At 46.2% G+C, this 20,514-nt stretch overlaps 1 protein-coding gene across 2 annotated transcripts in view; it reads right to left on the bottom strand.

Annotated features, from left to right (window-relative positions):
* EML3 (EMAP like 3) overlaps positions 1–20,514 on the bottom strand; it is a 194,898-nt gene that overhangs the window by 70,230 nt on the left and 104,154 nt on the right. For both annotated transcript variants that reach the window (XM_077455852.1, XM_077455850.1), the window contains 2 exons: positions 16,358–16,492; positions 16,088–16,226 (listed from right to left, as the gene is read on the bottom strand). In XM_077455852.1, coding sequence (XP_077311978.1) covers positions 16,088–16,226; positions 16,358–16,492 — 274 coding nt within the window. The remainder of the gene's footprint in view (positions 1–16,087; positions 16,227–16,357; positions 16,493–20,514) is intronic.

Raw genomic sequence — 20,514 nt, forward strand, 5'->3', positions numbered from 1 at the left:
CGATACTTTTTATCACACCGTATTTGCTCAACGGTCTTACAAGCGCACTTTTTTTGGAAAAAATACACTTTTTTGAATGAAAAAATGAGACAGTAAATTTTTTTTTATATTGTGACAGATAATGTTACGCCGAGTACATTGATACCCAACATGTCACGCTTCAAAATTGCGCCCTGCTCATGGAATGGCGTCAAACTTTTACCCTTAAAAATCTCCATAGGCAACGTTTAAAAAATTCTATAGGTTGCATGATTTGAGTTACAGAGGAGGTCCAAGGCTAGAATTATTGCTCTTGCTCTAACGATTGTGGCGATACCTCACATGTATGGTTCGACCACTGTTTTCATATACGGGTGCTTCTCAAGTATGCGTTCCCTTCTGCGTGCGACGAGACGGGGCGCTTTAAAAAAAAAAAAATGTTCTTATTTGTTTTACTTGACTTTATTTATTTTTTCACATTTTTTAAAAAAATTGGGTCACTTTTATTCCTATTACAAGGAATGTAAACAAAAAAACATGACAGGTCCTCTTAAATATGAGATCTGGGGTCAAAAAGTCCTCAGATCTCATATTTGGACTTAAATGCAATAAAAACAAAACAAAAATTGGCATTTGAAAAAAATGACAACAGAAAAATGGCCCTTTAAGACGTTTAAGATGAAAGATTTTCATATCTGCAGCATGTAGTGTACCATAGTGCACAGATGGTTCATCTCTATGTGTTGTGGTACACTGACAAGGTATAGAGTGGCACAGTAAATGCTTTAAAGCCTATTCACACTTATCCATTTCATGTAGAAAAACTCATGCATTTTTCTGCAAGAAGATGCTTTATAAGTAACAATCAATTTTTTTGTCTATGTAGCTACATCTTTGCACTGCATCTTAAGCCTCGTACACATGATCGGATTTTCCGCAGACAAGGCGTCAGACTTTTGTCCGAAGGGCGTTGGCCAGGAACTTGTCGTGCATACAAATGGCACACAATTGTCAGCCAACAAACACGAATGTAGTGAAGTACTACGTGGTTTTTCATCTCTTTACTGCCACCCTTTATGCACCTTCTGTTAATGTTGTGTTTGGTGAGCACTGATTCCGAGCATGCGTGTTTGTACTTTAGACTTTTGTCCGATGGACTTGTGTACACACGCTCTGAAAATCCAACAACACACTGTTGTCCGTGGAAAATTTATAAACCTGCCATCCAACATTTGTCCATGGAAAGTTGGCCAACAATTGTCTGATGTAGCGTACAAACGGTCAGATTTTCCGGCAACAGCCTGTCATCACACAATGATTGGCCGTGCAATCATCTGGGACCTGTCACGTGTCCCAGATGATTGACAAGAGGGAGGGGGCAGAGCTGAGGCCTTCCTGCGCACGGGGGAAGTGACGGCAAGAGCCCAGGCACTGAAGCAGGCAGACTACAAGGGACCCATTAGCAGCAGCCATTTAGAGCTGAGTAAAAACAAAAAAAAAATTTTTAGGCACATTCATGATTTTTTATTTTTTTTTGGGTGGAACACCACTTTAAGTGTGAAAATAAAAGTATATGGGTCTATTCTCAATACTACGTACGCTACATTACACATGGAACAGTGTGAATCCAGCCTTAAAACGGTTGTACACCGTATATACAGTTAAGTAACTAGCATCAGGTGATACCCAGAGAATTTTACAAATCGTCCTAAACAAGTTGTACCTATTTATCTGCATTAATATCTCCTCTTCTTAGAACACAGAGCTCAAAGGTTTTTTCTCAGCTCTAGAAGGCAGGGGGTAGGGATCTGATCTCGCACATTGCACAGAATAGTGAGGGGAGCTCTGTGTAAACTGAGACCTGAGTGGAGGGAATTGATCTCCCCACTCCCCTCTACACACTGTCATAGGAAAACATGCACATCTGAGGCCCTCAATCACCTTCTGTGTGCTGTGGGAGGTGAGGGAAAAGGGAGGGGCATGACCATCATCAGAGGTTGAGTTACACTGTCAGAAGTGATTCATGCAGATAGCAGAGAGAGGAGAGATCAGGGAGGAACCACACAAGTGTAGCACTAAACCCCCGAAGGAGTTGCTGATTTGATTGGGCTTACCGTTACCTTCTTTTCCTCAATTCACGTCTAGGGGTGTCCCGTGGTAGATGGCCCAGTAACTTGAGAGACTGACGATAGATCCGCATAAAGGGATTTTATTTGCAAAAAGGGTAAACAATGAACAGTCTCTTAAATCGGGATCAGAGGGTTAGGAAGAAAGTTCAGGTACTCTTAAGCCGCGTACACACGGGGCGGACTGTCTGGCCAACTTAGTCCATCAGACAATCCGACGGACAGTCCGTCATACTTTCGAATGAACGGACTTGACCACACACACCACTTTTTGAGCAGACTAATACGGCGTACTAAGTCCGCCGTACTATCCGCCCTACTTTTGAAATGAACGGACTTACCCACACACGCGGAGGAAAGTCCGCTCATTTCGAGCGCGTCTCCAGGTAGGCGGGGACCGCGAAGGAGACGTTGCTGGCCCCGCCGCCTGGAATGGACTTAAAGGGGAACCCCAACGCCGAAAAAAATCGGCGTGGGGGTCCCCCCCAAGTCCACAACAGACCCTTGTCCGAGCACGCTACCCGGCCGGCCAGGAAAGGGGGGCGAGCAAGCGCCCCCCCTCCTGAGCCGTACCAGGCCGCATGCCCTCAACATGGGGGGGTGCCTTGGGGAAGGGGGGGCCACGCGGCCCCCCCACCCCAAAGCACCTTGTCCCCATGTTGATGAGGACAAGGGCCTCTTCCCGACAACCCTGGCCGTTGGTTGTCGGGGTCTGCGGGCGGGGGGCTTATCGGAATCCGGGAGCCCCCTTTAATAAGGGGGCCCCCGGATACCAGCCCCCCACCCTATGTGAATGAGTATGGGGTACAATGTACCCCTACCCATTCACCTGTGGAAAAAAAGTACAAAAAAACACAACACAGGGTTAAAATATTTTATTGCACAGCTCCGGGGGTCTTCCGTCTTCGGGGGTCTTCTCGCCGGACTCCTCCGCTATCTTCTTGTAGCTCTTTTGCTAGTGGAGGAGTCCGGCTTTCTTCCTCGCCGCCGGCCTCTTCTCCCGACTTCGGGGGTCTTGTCCCCCTCTTTGGTTCTTCTGCCGGGCCACCGCGCCTTCTTATAGCTCTTTTACAGGCGGTGGCCCGGTCTTCTGTCGCCGCCGTCGCCGCCGCCTTCCGTTCTTCTTCTTCTTCTTCTCCAGGAGATGTTGCCTCGACTATCTCTCCGGCCGGAATGCCAGGGACGCACTGCGCGGCCACTTATATAGGGACAAGGGGCGGTGTCACATGGCTTTATGTCACATGGGTTGGTCACATGGGTTGATGTCACATGGGGACTATGACATCGTAAGGGGGCGGGGTCACCATGTGACACCAACCCATGTGACATAAAGCCATGTGACACCGCCCCTTGTCCCTATATAAGTGGCCGCGCAGTGTGTCCCTGGCATTCCGGCCGGAGAGATCGTCGAGGCAACATCTCCTGGAGAAGAAGAAGAAGAGGAAGAACGGAAGGCGGCGGCAACGGCGGCGACAGAAGACCGTGCCACCGCCTGTAAAAGAGCTATAAGAAGGCGCGGTGGCCCGGCAGAAGAACCGAAGAGGGGGACAAGACCCCCGAAGGCGGGAGAAGAGGCCGGCGGCGAGGAAGAAAGCCGGACTCCTCCGCTAGCAAAAGAGCTACAAGAAGATAGCAGAGGAGTCCGGCGAGAAGACCCCCGAAGACGGAAGACCCCCGGAGCTGTGCAATAAAATATTTTAACCCTGTGTTGTGTTTTTTTTGTACTTTTTTTCCACAGGTGAATGGGTAGGGGTACATTGTACCCCATACTCATTCACATAGGGTGGGGGGCCGGTATCCGGGGGCCCCCTTATTAAAGGGGGCTCCCGGATTCCGATAAGCCCCCCGCCCGCAGACCCCGACAACCAACGGCCAGGGTTGTCGGAAAGAGGCCCTTGTCCTCATCAACATGGGGACAAGGTGCTTTGGGGTGGGGGGGCCGCGCGGCCCCCCTTCCCCAAGGCACCCCCCCATGTTGAGGGCACGCGGCCTGGTACGGCTCAGGAGGGGGGGGGGGCGCTCGCTCGCCCCCCTTTCCTGGCCGGCCGGGTAGCGTGCTCGGACAAGGGTCTGTTGTGGACTTGGGGAGGACCCCCACGCCGTTTTTTTTCGGCGTTGGGGGTCCCCTTTAAGTCCATACCAGGCGGCGGGGCCAGCGACGTCTCCTTCGCGGGCCCCGCCTACCTGGATACCCGCTCTAAATGAGCGGACTTTTCTCCGGGCGGGAAAAGTCCGCTCATTTCAAAAGTACGGCGGACTGGCACACACACGGGCGGATTGTCCGCCGAAATGCGAGTCCGACGGACTGTATTACGGAAATTCCGAAATACTTAGTCCGCCAGACTGCACGCTGAAAAAGTCCGCTGAAGCCCACACACGAGCGGACTGTCCGCTGAAATGTGTTTCGGCGGACTAAGTAGACCAGACAGTCCACCCGTGTGTACGCGGCTTTAGTGTCAAAGTCAATAATGAAGAATTTGCTTACTTTGACTGCATCCAGAGAATAGCCATTCACAACTGGATGTTCACTCAGGTTGGATAGTCCCTCTCTCACAAGGCCTAGCAGCCAACAAGGTGCTTAACTTCAGGAACAAGTCTCTGCCACAGGCGTTGTTGTAGAACACGTAGGAAAACTAAGCTTGTAGAACACTCGTGTGATACCTGGATCTTTCAGCCAGCTTGGCGATATCCTTCAGTCCTTCCAGGCTCTTGCTAAGAAACCAACCCGTTCGTGGTCTTCTTCTGAAGAGTCCTCCCCTGGAATGCTATGAAGCTAATGGGTCTCTCCCAAACTGGAGATAGGACCCAAACACCTCAGAATCCTCCTTTAGTTTCCCTGCCTTGGGCTCGCCAGCCCCGAGACAATAAGTTGGGTGGATCCGCACCCCAGGCCATAGCCTTTCTGGGGACTGGTCAGGAGGACCAGGACCATGAAGTCAGCACATCCTTCTGGTCCCGAACCCCGAACCACGTGACATCCGCATCTTAAGTACCCTCTCCCAGAAAGCACAGCAAAAACGCCACTCCCACTGGGTGGGCTCAGAGAGAGGATAATCCTAAAGCACCCAACCAGACTGTAGTTCCATGCCTGCCAGAAGAGACAATGCCCCCTGTGGCCAGGCTGAACATCTCATAGTCCAGTCAGACTGATGCTGAGGTCCAAATTTAGACAATTTTACCCAAACCAAACTGCAGTTCAGGTGTAACCTTAAATTTATAAAAACATAGCACGTGCTCTTCAGGAGCCGGCGCTACACAAGGTACTGTGGATTAGGGCACGTACACACTATAGGGAGGTTGTGCTTTGTTCATTTTTAATTTCAAAGGTTTACATCCAATTTAATGTGTATAGCAGTAGTGATCAATAAACATGTATTTTACTGTGCGTTACCACAACACACAGATGTGAATCCAGCCTTTGCAATTGTCTTTTAAAGAACTGTATCTGCGTGCCAAATATAGTATTTGGCCAATTGCTGTTGTTTGTAACTTTACAGCAAATTTGAACATCCCAGGAAACTTGTTTTATACTTTACATACAGGTTGTGGAACTGCATTAATAAGAAAGGATTTGTTTTAGCTTTGTGTCTATTTTGTTACTTTTATGCCTCGTACACTCGATCGAACATTGATCGGACATTCCGACAACAAAATCCATGGATTTTTTGCAACAGATGTTGGCTCAAACTTGTCTTGCATACACACGTTCACACAAAGTTGGTCGGAAACGCCCAACGAACGTCCTGCGAACGTCAAGAACGCGGTGAAGTACAACACATATGACGATCCGAGAAAAATTAAGTTCAATAGCCAGTGCAGCTCTTCTGCTTGATTCTGAGCATGCGTGGAACTTTGTGCGTAGGAATTGTGTACACACGATCGGAATTTCCGACAACAGATTTTGTTGTCGGAAAATTTGAGATCCAGATCTCTGTCCGATGGATCTTAGACACAGTTGGAATATCTGACAAAAATCTCCCATCGAACATGTACGAGGCATAACACACTTGTATTTGTGGGATTGGCAGTGAGCAGGGAAGGGAAAGGAAGTGTGTGTCACAATTTGGCTGTAAAGCTATATTTCCAAAGAATACTACTGTGATTAAATGCTTCCTTTAATTATAATATTATATATTTATGTTTCAAGCTGAGCAGAAACTAAGTTTTTTACACTCATGGGTTTCACGATTAGCTTAATTATTTGGGGATTTTGGATTATGCTCTTGTTTTTCATTAAATCCAAAAGGATGAAATAAAATTGCTATCTGCTGCCAGTGGGAGAAACAGGAAAAACCTCTCCTCGGTCATATCTGGGTTATTTCAAGTTCTAACTTTCCAACTCTTATTAAAAACAAAATATCTATAACTGAGATCTAGTACTGCTCAATCCACCTAAGTTTTGCATAAAAGATAAAATGTAAATAAAAATGGATACCATCACACTCATAATGTAAAACTTATCCTTAAAGAGGAAGTAAAGTCAATTAAAAAAAATTAAAAACATTGCACCTTGCAAGGCAAAGGCATAATGAGCTAGTATGTATAGCATACTAGCTCATTATGAATTACTTACCTGAGATCGAAGCCCCCGCAGTGGTCCTCGGCCACCTCCTCTGTAGCCGCCATGACACCCGAAGTGACTTCCGGGTATCGCGGCTCCGGCGCTGTGACTGTAGGTTAGGTTATGGAGATATTTCTTGGACCTACAGGTAGTCCTTAATCTAGGCTTACCTGTAGGTCAAAGTGGTCTGTAAGGGTTTACAACCACTTTAACTCTTCATATGACTTTAGAGTGGTTGTAAACCCTTACAACCAACTTTGACCTGCAGGTAAGCCTAGATTAAGGCTTACCTGTAGGTCCAAGAAATATACCATGTAGGTCTAGGAGATATTTGCCGAAAGACAGGCACCGCTGTCTACGGCGCATGCGCCATAAACAGTGGCACACAGGCGCACTGAGTGTGCCGCGGTCAATGGCGATATGTCGCGAGTGGCGGCTCCCGTGCGCATGCGCGGGAGTGACGTCATTGCGACTTCGCCGAATGACAGCGGCGGAGCAGCGAAACCCACGAGAAGATGGATGTGCCGGACTACAGGGGACAGCGGTGACTTCGCTGGCTCCTGTGTCAGGTAAGTGAACATAATGGACTACTATGCAATGCATAGTAGTCCATTATGCTTTACCTTTGCAGGGAATGAAAGAGGAAGTAAACTCATCAGGGTTTACTTCCTCTTTAATGTCTATGTAAGCCCTACAAAATAGCTTTCTTCATGTGCTCCCTTTTGGTCCCCTAGATATACAAATTAAAGTGTTTTGTTAAAGAAGTCCAGCTTGGACTACAAGCTTGTAACTACATATTTAACATACCTGGCCAATGCTGCTGGAAGCTGGAAATCACTGAAGTAGACACCACGACTCCAATGATCCCCACTTGCTTCTGAATCACATGCAGAGCAGCCGGCCTTATGCATTCTCAATACAGGAGGTTAGCCGCTCATCACGGGTGCCTTTCAAAGAATGCTTTGCTTTTCCTGAATGAATGTAAAGTGATCTCTGATTAGACAAGGTGAAGAGTGTGATGTCACCACCTCACCTCTCCTTCTCCAATCAGAGAACGCTTTGCATTCATTCAAAAGATTCTCTAAATGCTTTGTTACAGAGAAGAAAGAAGGAGCTGCCCTACAGTCCTAACATATTTAAAGTCCTAGGGTGACAACACAACTCTGCAGATACAAAACAGTTATTGTTGTCACCTTAAAACAGGAATTGTGTTTCTGCCAGGATCCCAGATTAAAATAAAGAAAATTATTTAAAAAAAAATAAAACTAATGCAGGCACCACATTTAAGGACTGGTAAGCTGCAATATATTAGATTTCTCTTCTTAGGTTTAGATACACTTTAACAACATCACACTGACCTTCACCTTAACACTTATGCCGCGTACACACGACTGTTTTTTCCGTCAGAATAAACTCTGATGGTTTTTGTGATGGAGTTCCGCTGAAACGGACTTGCCTACATACCAAAGTTTGATCATTTAGAACGGGACTAGAAAAATGAAGTTCAATAGCCAGTAGCCAATAGCTGCCCTTGCGTCGTTTTTGGTGCTTCGGAACAGCATACAGAGGAATGGTATTCCCGATAGGAATTGATTCCGTCTGAAAGATTTAAAACATGTTCTATCTCTAGGTCCGTCAGAATTTTGGGGAAAAAAAGTCCACTGAAGCCCACACACGATCGGAATATCCGATGAAATGATTCCGTCTAACATCAAAATTAAACTTTAACTTTTTTCCCCTAATAATTCAATTTAAAGCCAAACTTGTATTTCAGATAGAATGGGGAATTTAGCCCATGTCAGGTCTTTACTGCAGTCTGGTTCCCATTGGGGAGATTTACTCCCTCTGAATGTCTTAGTTGCCATCGTCACCAGATAGATAGTGATGGGAAATCCAAAATGTTTCAGTTTTCACTAGATTTACAGGTTGAGGAAAAACTTCCTATTGGTTTGCCTGTTTACACTTACAACTGTCTAGCTGTACCCTAATCAAAATAAAAAAACTACTTTGGTCCCTAGATGCACTTGAACCCCTAAATTCATCCTGAAATTGAGATTTAAAGTGTACATTTATAATCTATTTGTGTGAACACTGTACGGTTTTAGTGCTACCCAGGACTCTGTTCCAAAGATCTAACCTTACTTCCTGTTCTGTGACCACATTCTATCCAACAGCCAATAAGGAAAACACTGTAAAAACTAGAAAAAATGTTTTTGGCTAGACCTACACTTTAACCAGATCCTTGTACTTAAATCAATCTTTTATTCTAACCTCTAGCATTATCTTTGACCTAATCCTAAAGCCTAAAGTGCACCTAAACCCAAAAACAAACAATTTATTGCAGGTTAACAGCCCTTATGTTTGGTGACTGCATTGGTTTTCCTTTTTCTGGCTTTTTTTTTACTTTATTGTCTCTGCGTGATCCTGCAAATAACACACTTCCAGGACGTGCTTGGCTATGCTCACTCAAACTGTATCTATGAAGGAAGTCATGGTTGTCACCCAGGCTGGACTTCAAGCATGTCGCCCTGTTTTCATCTCTATTACATAGGGGGTTGGGGATAAGTAGTTTACATAAGAAAGGTAACATTTCAGATCAGCTCACAGGAAATGACAAGGACACTGCATTTTTGGCATGACCAACGGGTATTTTTTGTACTTGCAGAAAATATTGTTAGCCTGGAAAATGAAAAGGAATGTAGCAACCTCATCTAAGGACCGTCAAGCTGCAATATATCACATTATTTTGGGTTAAGTATCCTTTAATCTTTAGAGTTTAACCAACGCTTAAAGTAGAACTATGGTTAAACGTTATAGCCCCTGACAGTTTTTTTTTGCCATCTGTGTCCCATCGAGGAGATTTCCCTTCACTTCCTGTCCCATAGCCAAAGCAGGAAGTGAGAGGGAATCCCCGAAAATTACCTTTTGCTGGGCATCCCTGGTGGTCTGGTGGCGTCCCTGGTGGTCCAGTGTGGGCATCCTCGGTTGGGCTGTGCTGATAATCGATCAGCACAGACCCCCCCTGTCAGAGGAGCAGCCGATCGGCTCTCCTCTACTCGCGTCTGACAGACGCGAGTGAGGAAAAGCCGATCACCGGCTCTTCCTCTTTACACTGTGATCAGCCGTGATTGGACACGGCTGATCACGTGGTAAAGAGTCTCCATCGGAGACTCTTTACCGAGATCGTAGTTGCCGGGTGTCAGACTGACACCCCGCAGCAACGATCGCCGCAATGCGCGCCCCCGGGGGTACGCAGCGGCTCATAATCCTGATCACGTCATATGACGTCCGATCAAGATTATGCAACCACTTTGCCACCGTCAATTGCCTATAGGGCGGGCGGCAAGTGCTTAACCAAATTCTCTCCCTATCCTAAAGCTTATATTAACTTAACCTCTAAAACTGGATACTAACCTTACAGGTACTGAAAGTATCCCTACAATGCAGATATGTTCATTGCTGGCCTACTTGGAAAATTATGTTTGTTTGGCAATCATGCTTGTCCTTTGGCTTTAATGCCATATGACTCTCAAATCCAGGACAGGTACACCAGATCTGCAGTCCTGACTTTCTGACTTTATTTGCCACATACTTGTTCCAGGTAGATTGTAAATGTTTATTAAAGTATATCCACTTCTTCAGACTCCCACCCTCCACTAGTAATTATAAAGATGGCTTCTCTTCCAGACATACAATACACTCATTGTTATTTCCATCTGGAGGAACTCCAGTACTAGATTTCACTCTGCAGCTCATGGGCAATATAGGGCCATGTGGAATGGAGAAACTCTGCTTCGTATTTTGTCAAAGTAGTAAGTACATTTTACATCCTGGGGAATCCAATATTGACCATCTTATGCCAAATAATAATACCGGTAAGTGTAATAACACTTTCACTGCTATGACCTTAACACATCAATAAAACTCACAGTACCGATTTCACAATTCACTAAATGTTGTTTGCTTTCTAAAAAGATCTAACCTACAATAAACAGTATTTATAATTTCTTAAACCTCAGTTCATTGCAAAAAAGGTTCCTGTAAGCTATATTTTAAACTCCTCGTAGTAAAAGGTTTAAATACAATGATGGGAATCTCCAACAGGCATGTACGAGCCATCAGGACTACCGGGAGTTTCCCAGAGGGCCAATGGCTCAGTGGGCCAGTTTTTATACAGAGTTCGGCATTAGCAGGAGCGTGGCAGCAAACAGCGGTGGGGTTTTAGGGGAAGGTAGCAAGCGAGGAGGGCAGTTGGATGTGAGAGCCCAGGAGGGAGAAGAGCTCCACCCGCTCCCTGACCACCGAAGAGGCGAACAGAAGCAGGCGTGACCACCCTGGCGCTCCCAGAACCTTGATTCCTCCACTTCCTCTCTGCTCCCAGAACAATGCGGCCCGGGCTGGAGGACAGACTGACTGGGGGCCCGGAGAAAGAGGGCAGGCGGAGGCTGCCAAGGAGCCGCTGGACGGAGCAGAGCAGTGAGAGCACCCCCAGATCAAGTGGGAGACTCAGTGCTGCCACTGCTGGCCATCAGGTACCCGGCATCCTACACATACCTGCCTGCACACAGAGCATGCGGGGGGAGAAGAGGATGAAGTGCAGATAGGGACTTTGCTATGTGGTTTATTTCAGCCCTCCCCTCTTTCTTTCAGCCCCGCTCTTTCTCTCAGACCCCCCTCTTTGTCTCTCAGACCCTCCCTCTATCTCTCAGACCCACCCTCTGTCTCTCAGACCCCCGTGTCTCACAGCCCCCCCATGTCTCAGCCCCCCCCCTCTGTCTCTCAGCCCCCCTCCCTCTGTCTCCCAGCCCCTCCCTTGTCTCTCAGTCCTCCCCCATCTCTCAGCCCCCCTCTGTCTCTCAGCCCCCCTCTGTCTCTCAGCCCCCCTCTGTCTCTCAGCCCCCCTCTGTCTCTCAGCCCCCCTCTGCTTCTCAAACCCCCTCTCTCTCACTCACTTCCTCTCTCTCTCACCCCCTTTCCCTCAACCCCCCTCTCTCTCTCATTCCCTCTCTCTCTCACCTTCTCCTGATATACAATAATGGAAGTCGGGGCATTTTGTTGGGTGTATTTTTTGGGGGGGTGTGGGGGGTGCCATTTTTTTTAATTAAAGTGGGTTGGCCTGGATGAAATTTTTGTCCCAGTCCAGCCCTAATTTCCAATAATGGGTATTATTATCTGTTCCAAAACAAAGCAGTATATAGTATATACAGTATCTCACAATAGTGAGTACACCCCTCACACACACACACACACACACACACACACACACACACACACACACACACACACACACACACACACACATATATATATATATATATATATATATATATATATTATTTTTTTTTATTATATCTTTTCATATGGTAACAGCGAGGAAATTACACTTTGCTACAATGTAAAGTAGTGAGTGTACAGCTTGTATAACAGTGTAAATTTGCTGTCCCCCTCAAAATAACTCAACACACGGCCATTAATGTCTAATGTCTAAATCGCTGGCAACAAAAGTGAGTACATCCCTAAGTGAAAATTACCAAATTGGGCCCAATTAGCTATTTTCCCTCCAGGTGTCATGTGACTCGTTAGTGTTAGGTTTGAATGGGGAGCAGGTGTGTTAAATTTGGTGTTATTGCTCTCACTCTCTCATGCTGGTCACTGGAAATTCAACATGGCACCTCATGGCAAAGAACTCTCTGAGGATCTGAAATAAAGAATTGTTGCTCTACATAAGGATGGCCTAGGCTATAAGAAGATTGCCAAGACCCTAAAACTGAGCTGCAGCATGGTGGCCAAGACCATACAGCGGTTTAACAGGACAGGTTCCACTCAGAACATCCTTCACCATGGTCGACCAAAGAAGTTGAGTGCACATGCTCAGCATCATATCCACAGGATGTCTTTGGGAAATAGACATACGAGTGTTGCCAGCATTGTAGAGGTTGAAGGGGTGGGGGGGTCAGCCTGTTAGTGCTCAGACCATACGCCGCACACTGATTGGTCTGCATAGCTGTCGTCCCAGAAGGAAGCCTCTTCTAAAGATGATGCACAAGAAAGCCCACTAACAGTTTGCTGAAGACAAGCAGACTAAGGACATGGATTACTGGAACCATGTCCTGTGGTCTGATGAGACCAAGATAAACTTATTTGGTTCAGATGGTGTCAAGCATGTGTGGCAGCAACCAGGTGAGGAGTACAAAGACAAGTGTGTCTTGCCTCCAGTCAAGCATGGTAGTGAGAGTGTCATGGTCTGGGGCTGCATGGGTGCTGCCAGCACTGGGGAGCTATAGTTCATTGATGGAATAGCAGCATGTACTGTGACATACTGAAGCAGAGCATGATCCACTCCCTTCGGAGACTGGACCACAGAACAGTATTTCAACATGATAACGACCCCAAACACACCTCCAAGACGACCACTGCCTTGCTAAAGAAGCTGATGGTAAAGGTGATGGACTGGCCAAGCATGTCTCCAAACCTAAATCCTATTGAACATCTGTGGGGCATCCTCAAACGGAAGGTGGAGGAGAGCAAGGTCTCTAACATCCACCAGCTCCGTGATGTCATCATGGAGAAGTGCAAGAGGACTCCAGTGGCAACCTGTGAAGCTCTGGTGAACTCCATGCCTAAGAGGGTTAAGGCAGTGCTGGAAAATAATGGTGTTCAGGGCCGTCTTTAGCATAGGGCAAACGGGGCACCTGCCCTGGGCCCAATGTTTGTAGGGGGGCCCGCACTGCTACCCGCGAATTGTGGCCCCAATGAAAGTTTTGCAGAGTGCACAGAGGACACGGGACGGGAGGCTGTATTCCCGTGCTAGCCAGCAAAGGGGGGGGGGGGGGGCGGGAGCTCCACTGACACTCTGACCCCGCCCCCATGCAGCCTGTATGCTCGGAACAGAGCGGCTGTAGTGAGAGCCAGTGATCGGAGTGGGAGCGTCAGTGGAGCTCCCGGCCCCGCCCCCGGACCTCTGTATTCCCCAGCCAGTATAGAGGGGGCAGGGCCGGGAGCTCCACTGACGCTCCCACTCCGATCACTGGCTCTCACTACAGCCGCTCTGTTCCAAGCATACAGGCTGCACGGGGGCGGGGTCAGTGCGTCAGTGGAGTTCCCGGCCCCGCCCCCTCTCAGCTGGCTAACGCGGGAATACAGCCTCCCGTGTCCTCTGTGCACTCTGCAAAACCTTCATCGGGGCCCCAATTCACGGGTAACGGGGCCCCCCTACAAAGCATCAGTGGAGCTCCCGGCTGTTGTAGTGAGATCAGAGGATGGAAGCCCCGCCCACATACCTCTAAATGTATGTAGTGTGTTTGGCTGCCCAGGTATGTCCTTGCACCCATAAAATGCCTGACTGCTTAAACCCCGAGCTGTGTTATTCAACTGTCAAGCTGTGCTGAAAGTTCTCTGACCATCACCTGTAGCATGTACGCAGTCTCTGATTGTCTCCTGCAGTATGTCCGCAGTCTTTGATTGTCTCCTGCAGTATGTCCGCAGTCTCTAATTGTCTCCTGCAGTATGTCCGCAGTCTTTGATTGTCTCCTGCTGTTTGTCCGCAGTCTTTGATTGTCTCCTGCAGTATGTCCGCAGTCTTTGATTGTCTCCTGCAGTATGTCCGCAGTCTCTGATTTTCTCCTGCAGTATGTCCGCAGTCTCGGATTGTTTCCTGCAGTATGTCCGCAGTCTTTCATTGTCTCCTGCAGTATGTCCGCAGTCTCTGATTGTCTCCTGCAGTATGTCTGCAGTCTCTGATTGTCTCCTGCAGTATGTCCGCAGTCTCTTCTTGTCTCCTGCAGTATGTCCCCAGTCTCTTATTGTCTCCTGCAGTATGTCCGCAGTCTCTTATTGTCTCCTGCAGTATGTCCCCAGTCTCTTATTGTCTCCTGCAGTATGTCCCCAGTCTCTTATTGTCTCCTGCAGTATGTCTGCAGTCTTTCATTGTATCCTGTAGTATGTCCCCAGTCTCTGATTGTCTCCTGCAGTATGTCCGCAGTCTTTGATTATCTCCTGCAGTATGTCCACAGTCTCTGATTGTCTCCTGCAGTATGTCCGCAGTCTCTTATTGTCTCCTGCAGTATGTCCCCAGTCTTTGATTGTCTCCTGCAGTATGTCCCCAGTCTTTGATTGTCTCCTGCAGTATGTCCCCAGTCTCTTATTGTCTCCTGCAGTATGTCTGCAGTCTTTCATTGTATCCTGCAGTATGTCCCCAGTCTCTGATTGTCTCCTGCAGTATGTCCACAGTCTTTGATTATCTCCTGCAGTATGTCCGCAGTCTCTGATTGTCTCCTGCAGTATGTCCGCAGTCTCTTATTGTCTCCTGCAGTATGTCCCCAGTCTCTTATTTTCTCCTGCAGTATGTCCCCAGTCTCTTATTGTCTCCTGCAGTATGTCCGCAGTCTTTGATTGTATCCTGCAGTATGTCCCCAGTCTCTGATTGTCTCCTGCAGTATGTCTGCAGTCTCTGATTGTCTCCTGCAGTATGTCCGCAGTCTCTGATTGTCTCCTGCAGTATGTCCACAGTCTCTGATTGTCTCCTGTAGTATGTCTGCAGTCTTTGAACCTCTCCTGTAGTATGTCTGCACTCTCTGACACTCTCCTGTAGTATGTGTATTAATGTGCCCCTTTACTTGCTCAATTATTTAGGATTGCTCCACTGCTCAGTGACAGGTAATGATGTGCATTAACCTGTAGCAACCAATCAGCGAACAGTAGTGATCTGCTTTAATCTCTAGCAGCCAATCAGTAAATGGTAATGATGTGCATTAACCTTTAGCAACCAATCGGCAAGCAGAAATTATGTGTTGTAACCTCTAGCAACCAGCCAGCGAGCAGTAAGGATAGGCTCTAACCTCTGGCAAACAATTGCAATCACTGCGTGATCTGCTGCAGTTAACAGATTTTGAGTCTACCTGCTATTTTTTGTATGTCTCAGAATGGAGGCGGGGGCCCCCAAGAAAATGTTTGCCCAGGGCCCAATCAAAATTAAAGACGGCCCTGATGGTGTTCACACAAAATATGGGCACTTTGGACATTTTTCCTTAGGGGTGTACTTACTTTTGTTGCCAGCGGTTTAGACATTAATGGCTGTGTTGAGTTATTTTGAGAAGACAACAAATTGACAGTTATACAAGCTGTACACTCACTGCTTTACATAGCAAAGTGTAATTTCTTCTGTGTTGTCACAAGAAAAGATATAATAAAATATTTACAAAAATATGAGGGGTTTACTCACTTTTGTGAGATACTTTATATATATATATATATATCTATATATATATATATATAGATATATATATATATCTATATAGATATATATATATATATATATATATATATATATATATATCTATATATATCTATATATATATATATATATATATATATATATACAGATAGATAGATATTTATAGATACAGTATGTATCAGATCTCACCTTTTGCACCTTTTCCTAAAGTTCTTGTATCTGCTGCACTTCTTCCCCAGGTCAGTATCTGTCCCTCTGAATCTCCGGTGAGAACATCCCCAGTTCGATCAAATAGTAAACACTGCACATAACGAGGCTTCTTATACTTCTAAATGGGGCAAAGAATCAACAGAGACAGTAAGACAATCATAAGTAGATATAATAATATAAAAGTGAGAAAAAAAGCAAAATGCCTTATTAAGAGGAGACGTTGGAAATGGAATAAACCGAAGCACATACCCCAAAAATCCCCTGTTTCTTTGTAAGCGATGTCCCACTCCAGGTCCAGAAGTGTACATGAGACTTGCCCACGGTGACAATATAATTGCTGTCCACTGGATTGAAGGCCACACATAGAACTGGTTCGTTTGTACACTACAGATATAAAAGGCTTTTATTTAAAGAGCAGTATTAGCTAAACAACTATACACAAATGAAACATGAATATAGGTACTCTTTTACCTTCCAAATGTTTTGTAATTTAATCCCTTGTGGCCCTTCTATTGTATTTGTATATACTTTATTCTTTTAGGGTTTAAAAATATAAATGTTTACAACCATATTTTTTATTGTGTAACTAAGTAAATATGAAATACTATACTGTAGTATTTTATATTTCTAATTTCCTTCCAGCAATTTCCCCTCTTCCATGTATATTAAGTTAACTACTTTGCTGCAACAAGCCTATTGTTTACAGACCTCAATGGCTGAAGCTCTGATTACACACTAAGAAGTGATTCACTACCTTCCTCCACTCTCTGGTCTTACTCTGTATAATTCTGCACAGATTTTTAGCTAAAGCAGGGGATCTCAAACTGGCGGCCCTCCAGCTGTTGCAAAACTACAAGTCCCATGAGGCATTGCAAGGCTGACAGTTACAAGCATGACTCCCGCAGGCAGAGGCATGATGGGACTTGTAGTTTTGCAACAGCTGGAGGGCCGCCTGTTTGAGACCCCTGAGCTAGAGAGAGACAGTAAGAAAGGACCTAACTGTGTGTTCTCTCCTTAGAAAATCCATGTGTAGACAGGTAATAGGTAACGCTGCTCCAGCTGAGAAGTTGAGAGCTAATGGTGTTCCCTGTTTTTCTTTTGAGAAGCTTCACTGGGTCCAACCCACTAGTTCTGTGTGTTATAAAAGGAGGGAGGTTCGAGTCCAAGGGGGGAGGAAAACCTTGGAAATACCTGTTGGTTTTCACGCTGCTGTATTGCCAGAGTCTGAAAAGCCAATGTCCACACTAGGTGCATGGCAAGACTCCATATTGTAACTGGCAGTGAGGCAGAGGTGATACGCCCAGAAGAATCCACCCCGGGGTAGGCCTCTCATGTGACCCTTGCTCGGCGCCCAATGAAGATGGAAACATGGAGGATATTATGACCACCACACTCCACCTACCCTTGCACATGAGTAACCAATGACATTCATGCTATATCAAATGCTATATCACTCACACTTACCTGCACGCTAAACAGAAGTTTAGCATGCAGGCAGCAGCCGATTTGGACTGAAGTTACATGTGGTAGAGGGTGGTGTGATGCGTATTTTATTGCATCAGACAGCTCCCTTTTTTTTGTATGTAAACATATGAAATGTACAAAGTGACACTTTGTTTGTGTCACTGTCCAGCAGTGCGGTGCACTGTGAATGCTGTGTGGTGACAGGCAGGGCCATCCAGTGAGGTGCTCTACTATGCAAACATGTTGAATAATATGGCGCAGCTCTGTAACGCAGAGAAACAACACATTCTGGTGTGAACATTGTACATAGAAAACTATTGTTTTCAATGTGTTATTGCAGTTACCTGCGTTTATCCACAAGGAAAAATACAGGTGACCGTACATGGTGCAAACAGGCCCTTAATATTTATTTGTACAAAAACAAATCAGTTAAAGAATTTACAAACTTGGCGGAGCCACAGGGAATCGATGCTAAGGGGGTTTACTCCCAATTTATAGATGCTGGATTTATTGGCCCCCATATCGGCCCCCCCTCTAATCCATGCGCCCGGCCCCTAATCTACACGCAGGGTGCTGGACGCATGGGTTTCAATGTTTTTTGTTTTTTTTGAAGCACATAATGAGAGCCTGAGGCTCTAACTGCTTCAAAAAGGGTGGGTTCGGGGTGCAGAGCACTGCGGCCAGAGCCCACCCAGTTGTGTGACAATAGCGAAATAATATTCGCTAATGTTTTCCTGTTTCTCCTCCCGGCCAATGAGGAAGCGGGTCCTGAGACCCAATTGACCAGGAGTCCTAAGACCCGATTGGCCTTGAGTCCTAAGTCTTGATTGGATGTTGGAAGCTGCCGAAGCCACGACCTGAATGGGGTAAGTGCAAGACTGGCGGGGGGCCTGGCGGGCGACGGGCGAGCAAATCGGCGATCGAGCAACAGGGGGGATTTGCAATCGATCAAGGACCGGGGTTGGGGTGGTTGGTTACAAATTGCCTTATTACATAGTACATTTTCTCAGTTTAAACAATATTGATATGTTTTCTATTTTCTATTGTGAATAAAATATGAGTTTATGAGATTTGCAAATCATTGCATTCTGTTTTTATGTAGATTTTCCCAACTTTTTGGAATTGGGGGTTGTATTGTAGCGCCGGTACTCTTGATGAGTATGCGCTATGTATGTAAATTTAGTTTTTTCCCAAGACTATAGTTGAGTCTTGAGGTTGTGTGAAATTATGGTTTGGCATCAGTTTGGCTGGGCTGTATCAAGGTTCTGCCTGGTCATAATTGGGGTTTGCACCTGTGAGAGGCATTAGAACGCAGTCTCGTTGGATGCATTGGGTACCAATCTCTCTCTCTCAGTGGGCGCGTTTGTTCCGCTGTGTATTCCGGGAGAGGGTACTTAAGGTGCTGAAGTCACGCGGTTCTGGGTTCCGATCCAGAAGTTGTTGCTGACTCCATGGTTCTGGTCCTCCTGACCAGTCCCCAGAGGCCCTCATGGCCTGGGGCGCGGATCCATCCATTTCCGAGCCTCAGAACTGGCTAGTCCGAGGTACAGTAACTGGAAGGAGGATTGTAAGGTGTTCCGGTGCCGTCTCGGGTTTGGAGAGGCCCAGCAACTCTACATACAACCAGGGGAGGACTCTTCAGTAAGAGAGCCATGAACGAGGCTGGCTGCTCGGTAAGAGCCTGGAAGCTGAGCTGTTATATACACTAATTGAATCTGCATTTCTTACGGTATCACCGGACCGGCTGCAAGATACTGGTACAGTAAGAAAGTTCTACCTTTATCCTTCCGTCTGTGGCAGAGACTTTGCTAAGCTAAGATTACTTGTTGGCTGCTAGTATCCAAAAACAAGGATTTATCCAACAGTTAAAGAATCCAGTTGCGACTGGCTAGTCCCTGGATTATGTAAAGAGAGACTTTTATTGAAGTCAGCAGTTCCAAAATACCTGAGCTATACTTCATCCTTATACCCTCTGTTCCTGACTGAGTTCTGTTCAACTCTTTTATGCAAATAAAAACCCCAAAAATGAATTCAAGTGTGGTCTCTGCAGTTGCTGGGCCATCAACCTCGGGAACCCCTAGGTTACGAGCTGGAGGAGGTAATTGGTAAGCCCAGAGAAAAATCAGCCGCTCCTTCGGGGGTCAGTGCTACAGTATAATAAAATTTTGTTTTTGATTTAACAGTTTTAATTGTTAGATGGAGTTTTGCACAGGGAGGTGATGTGAGTATGGAGACAGGGTAGTCCCATGAACCACCTGGTCAGCCTACTAGACGTAGTGATGACATTGCGAAGTCAGCACTGCAGAACCAAACCACAGTGAAACAACTGGACACCTCCCTATAGGAAGCAGGCAGTGGTGACTGGTTGCGTAGACTGTAATTAAGGGATTATCGAGAGAAAAAAGCCACCCAGTGAGTATTGTAGATCACAGGAAAACTAGGGAACTGTAAAGTAGCTTCAATCTGCACAAAGTAAGCCCTACTCCAAATAACTATTAAGATTATTTCTGCATGGATTTCAGCTTTCAGGACTGTTTCACACTGGAATTGCGCATGAACACATGCTGTTTTTCTGTGCAATTTCCACATGCAATTTTAAAGCCCATTGATTTGAACGCAAAAATAGTAGTGCATGCACTACTATTAAAATTGTGCCACACCAAATCGCATGGTTCTGTGGTACCATGCAATTTGGTGCCTGCAAATGCATTGCGCTTCTGATCCCTGTATGGGGTGCTATCAACAGTATATTGGCACTCGCTGTCTTATGGACACACAGAGCGGTGTTTGGAAGCGAGCATGCAGGAGTGCCTCTACAGCAAGCAACTTGATATGGGGGCACTCGGAGAAGAGGAGGAAGAGGAGGAAGGAAGAGGAGGAACCAGGAATGCCTACGGAGGACAAAACCATTACACAGAGCAGGTATGACATGTTTGTTTTTA

The sequence above is a fragment of the Lithobates pipiens genome, unplaced genomic scaffold (assembly GCF_037356315.1).
Source record: "Lithobates pipiens isolate NorthernLeopardFrog02 unplaced genomic scaffold, aLitPip1_a1.2 Scaffold_10, whole genome shotgun sequence".
NCBI lineage: Eukaryota > Metazoa > Chordata > Amphibia > Anura > Ranidae > Lithobates > Lithobates pipiens.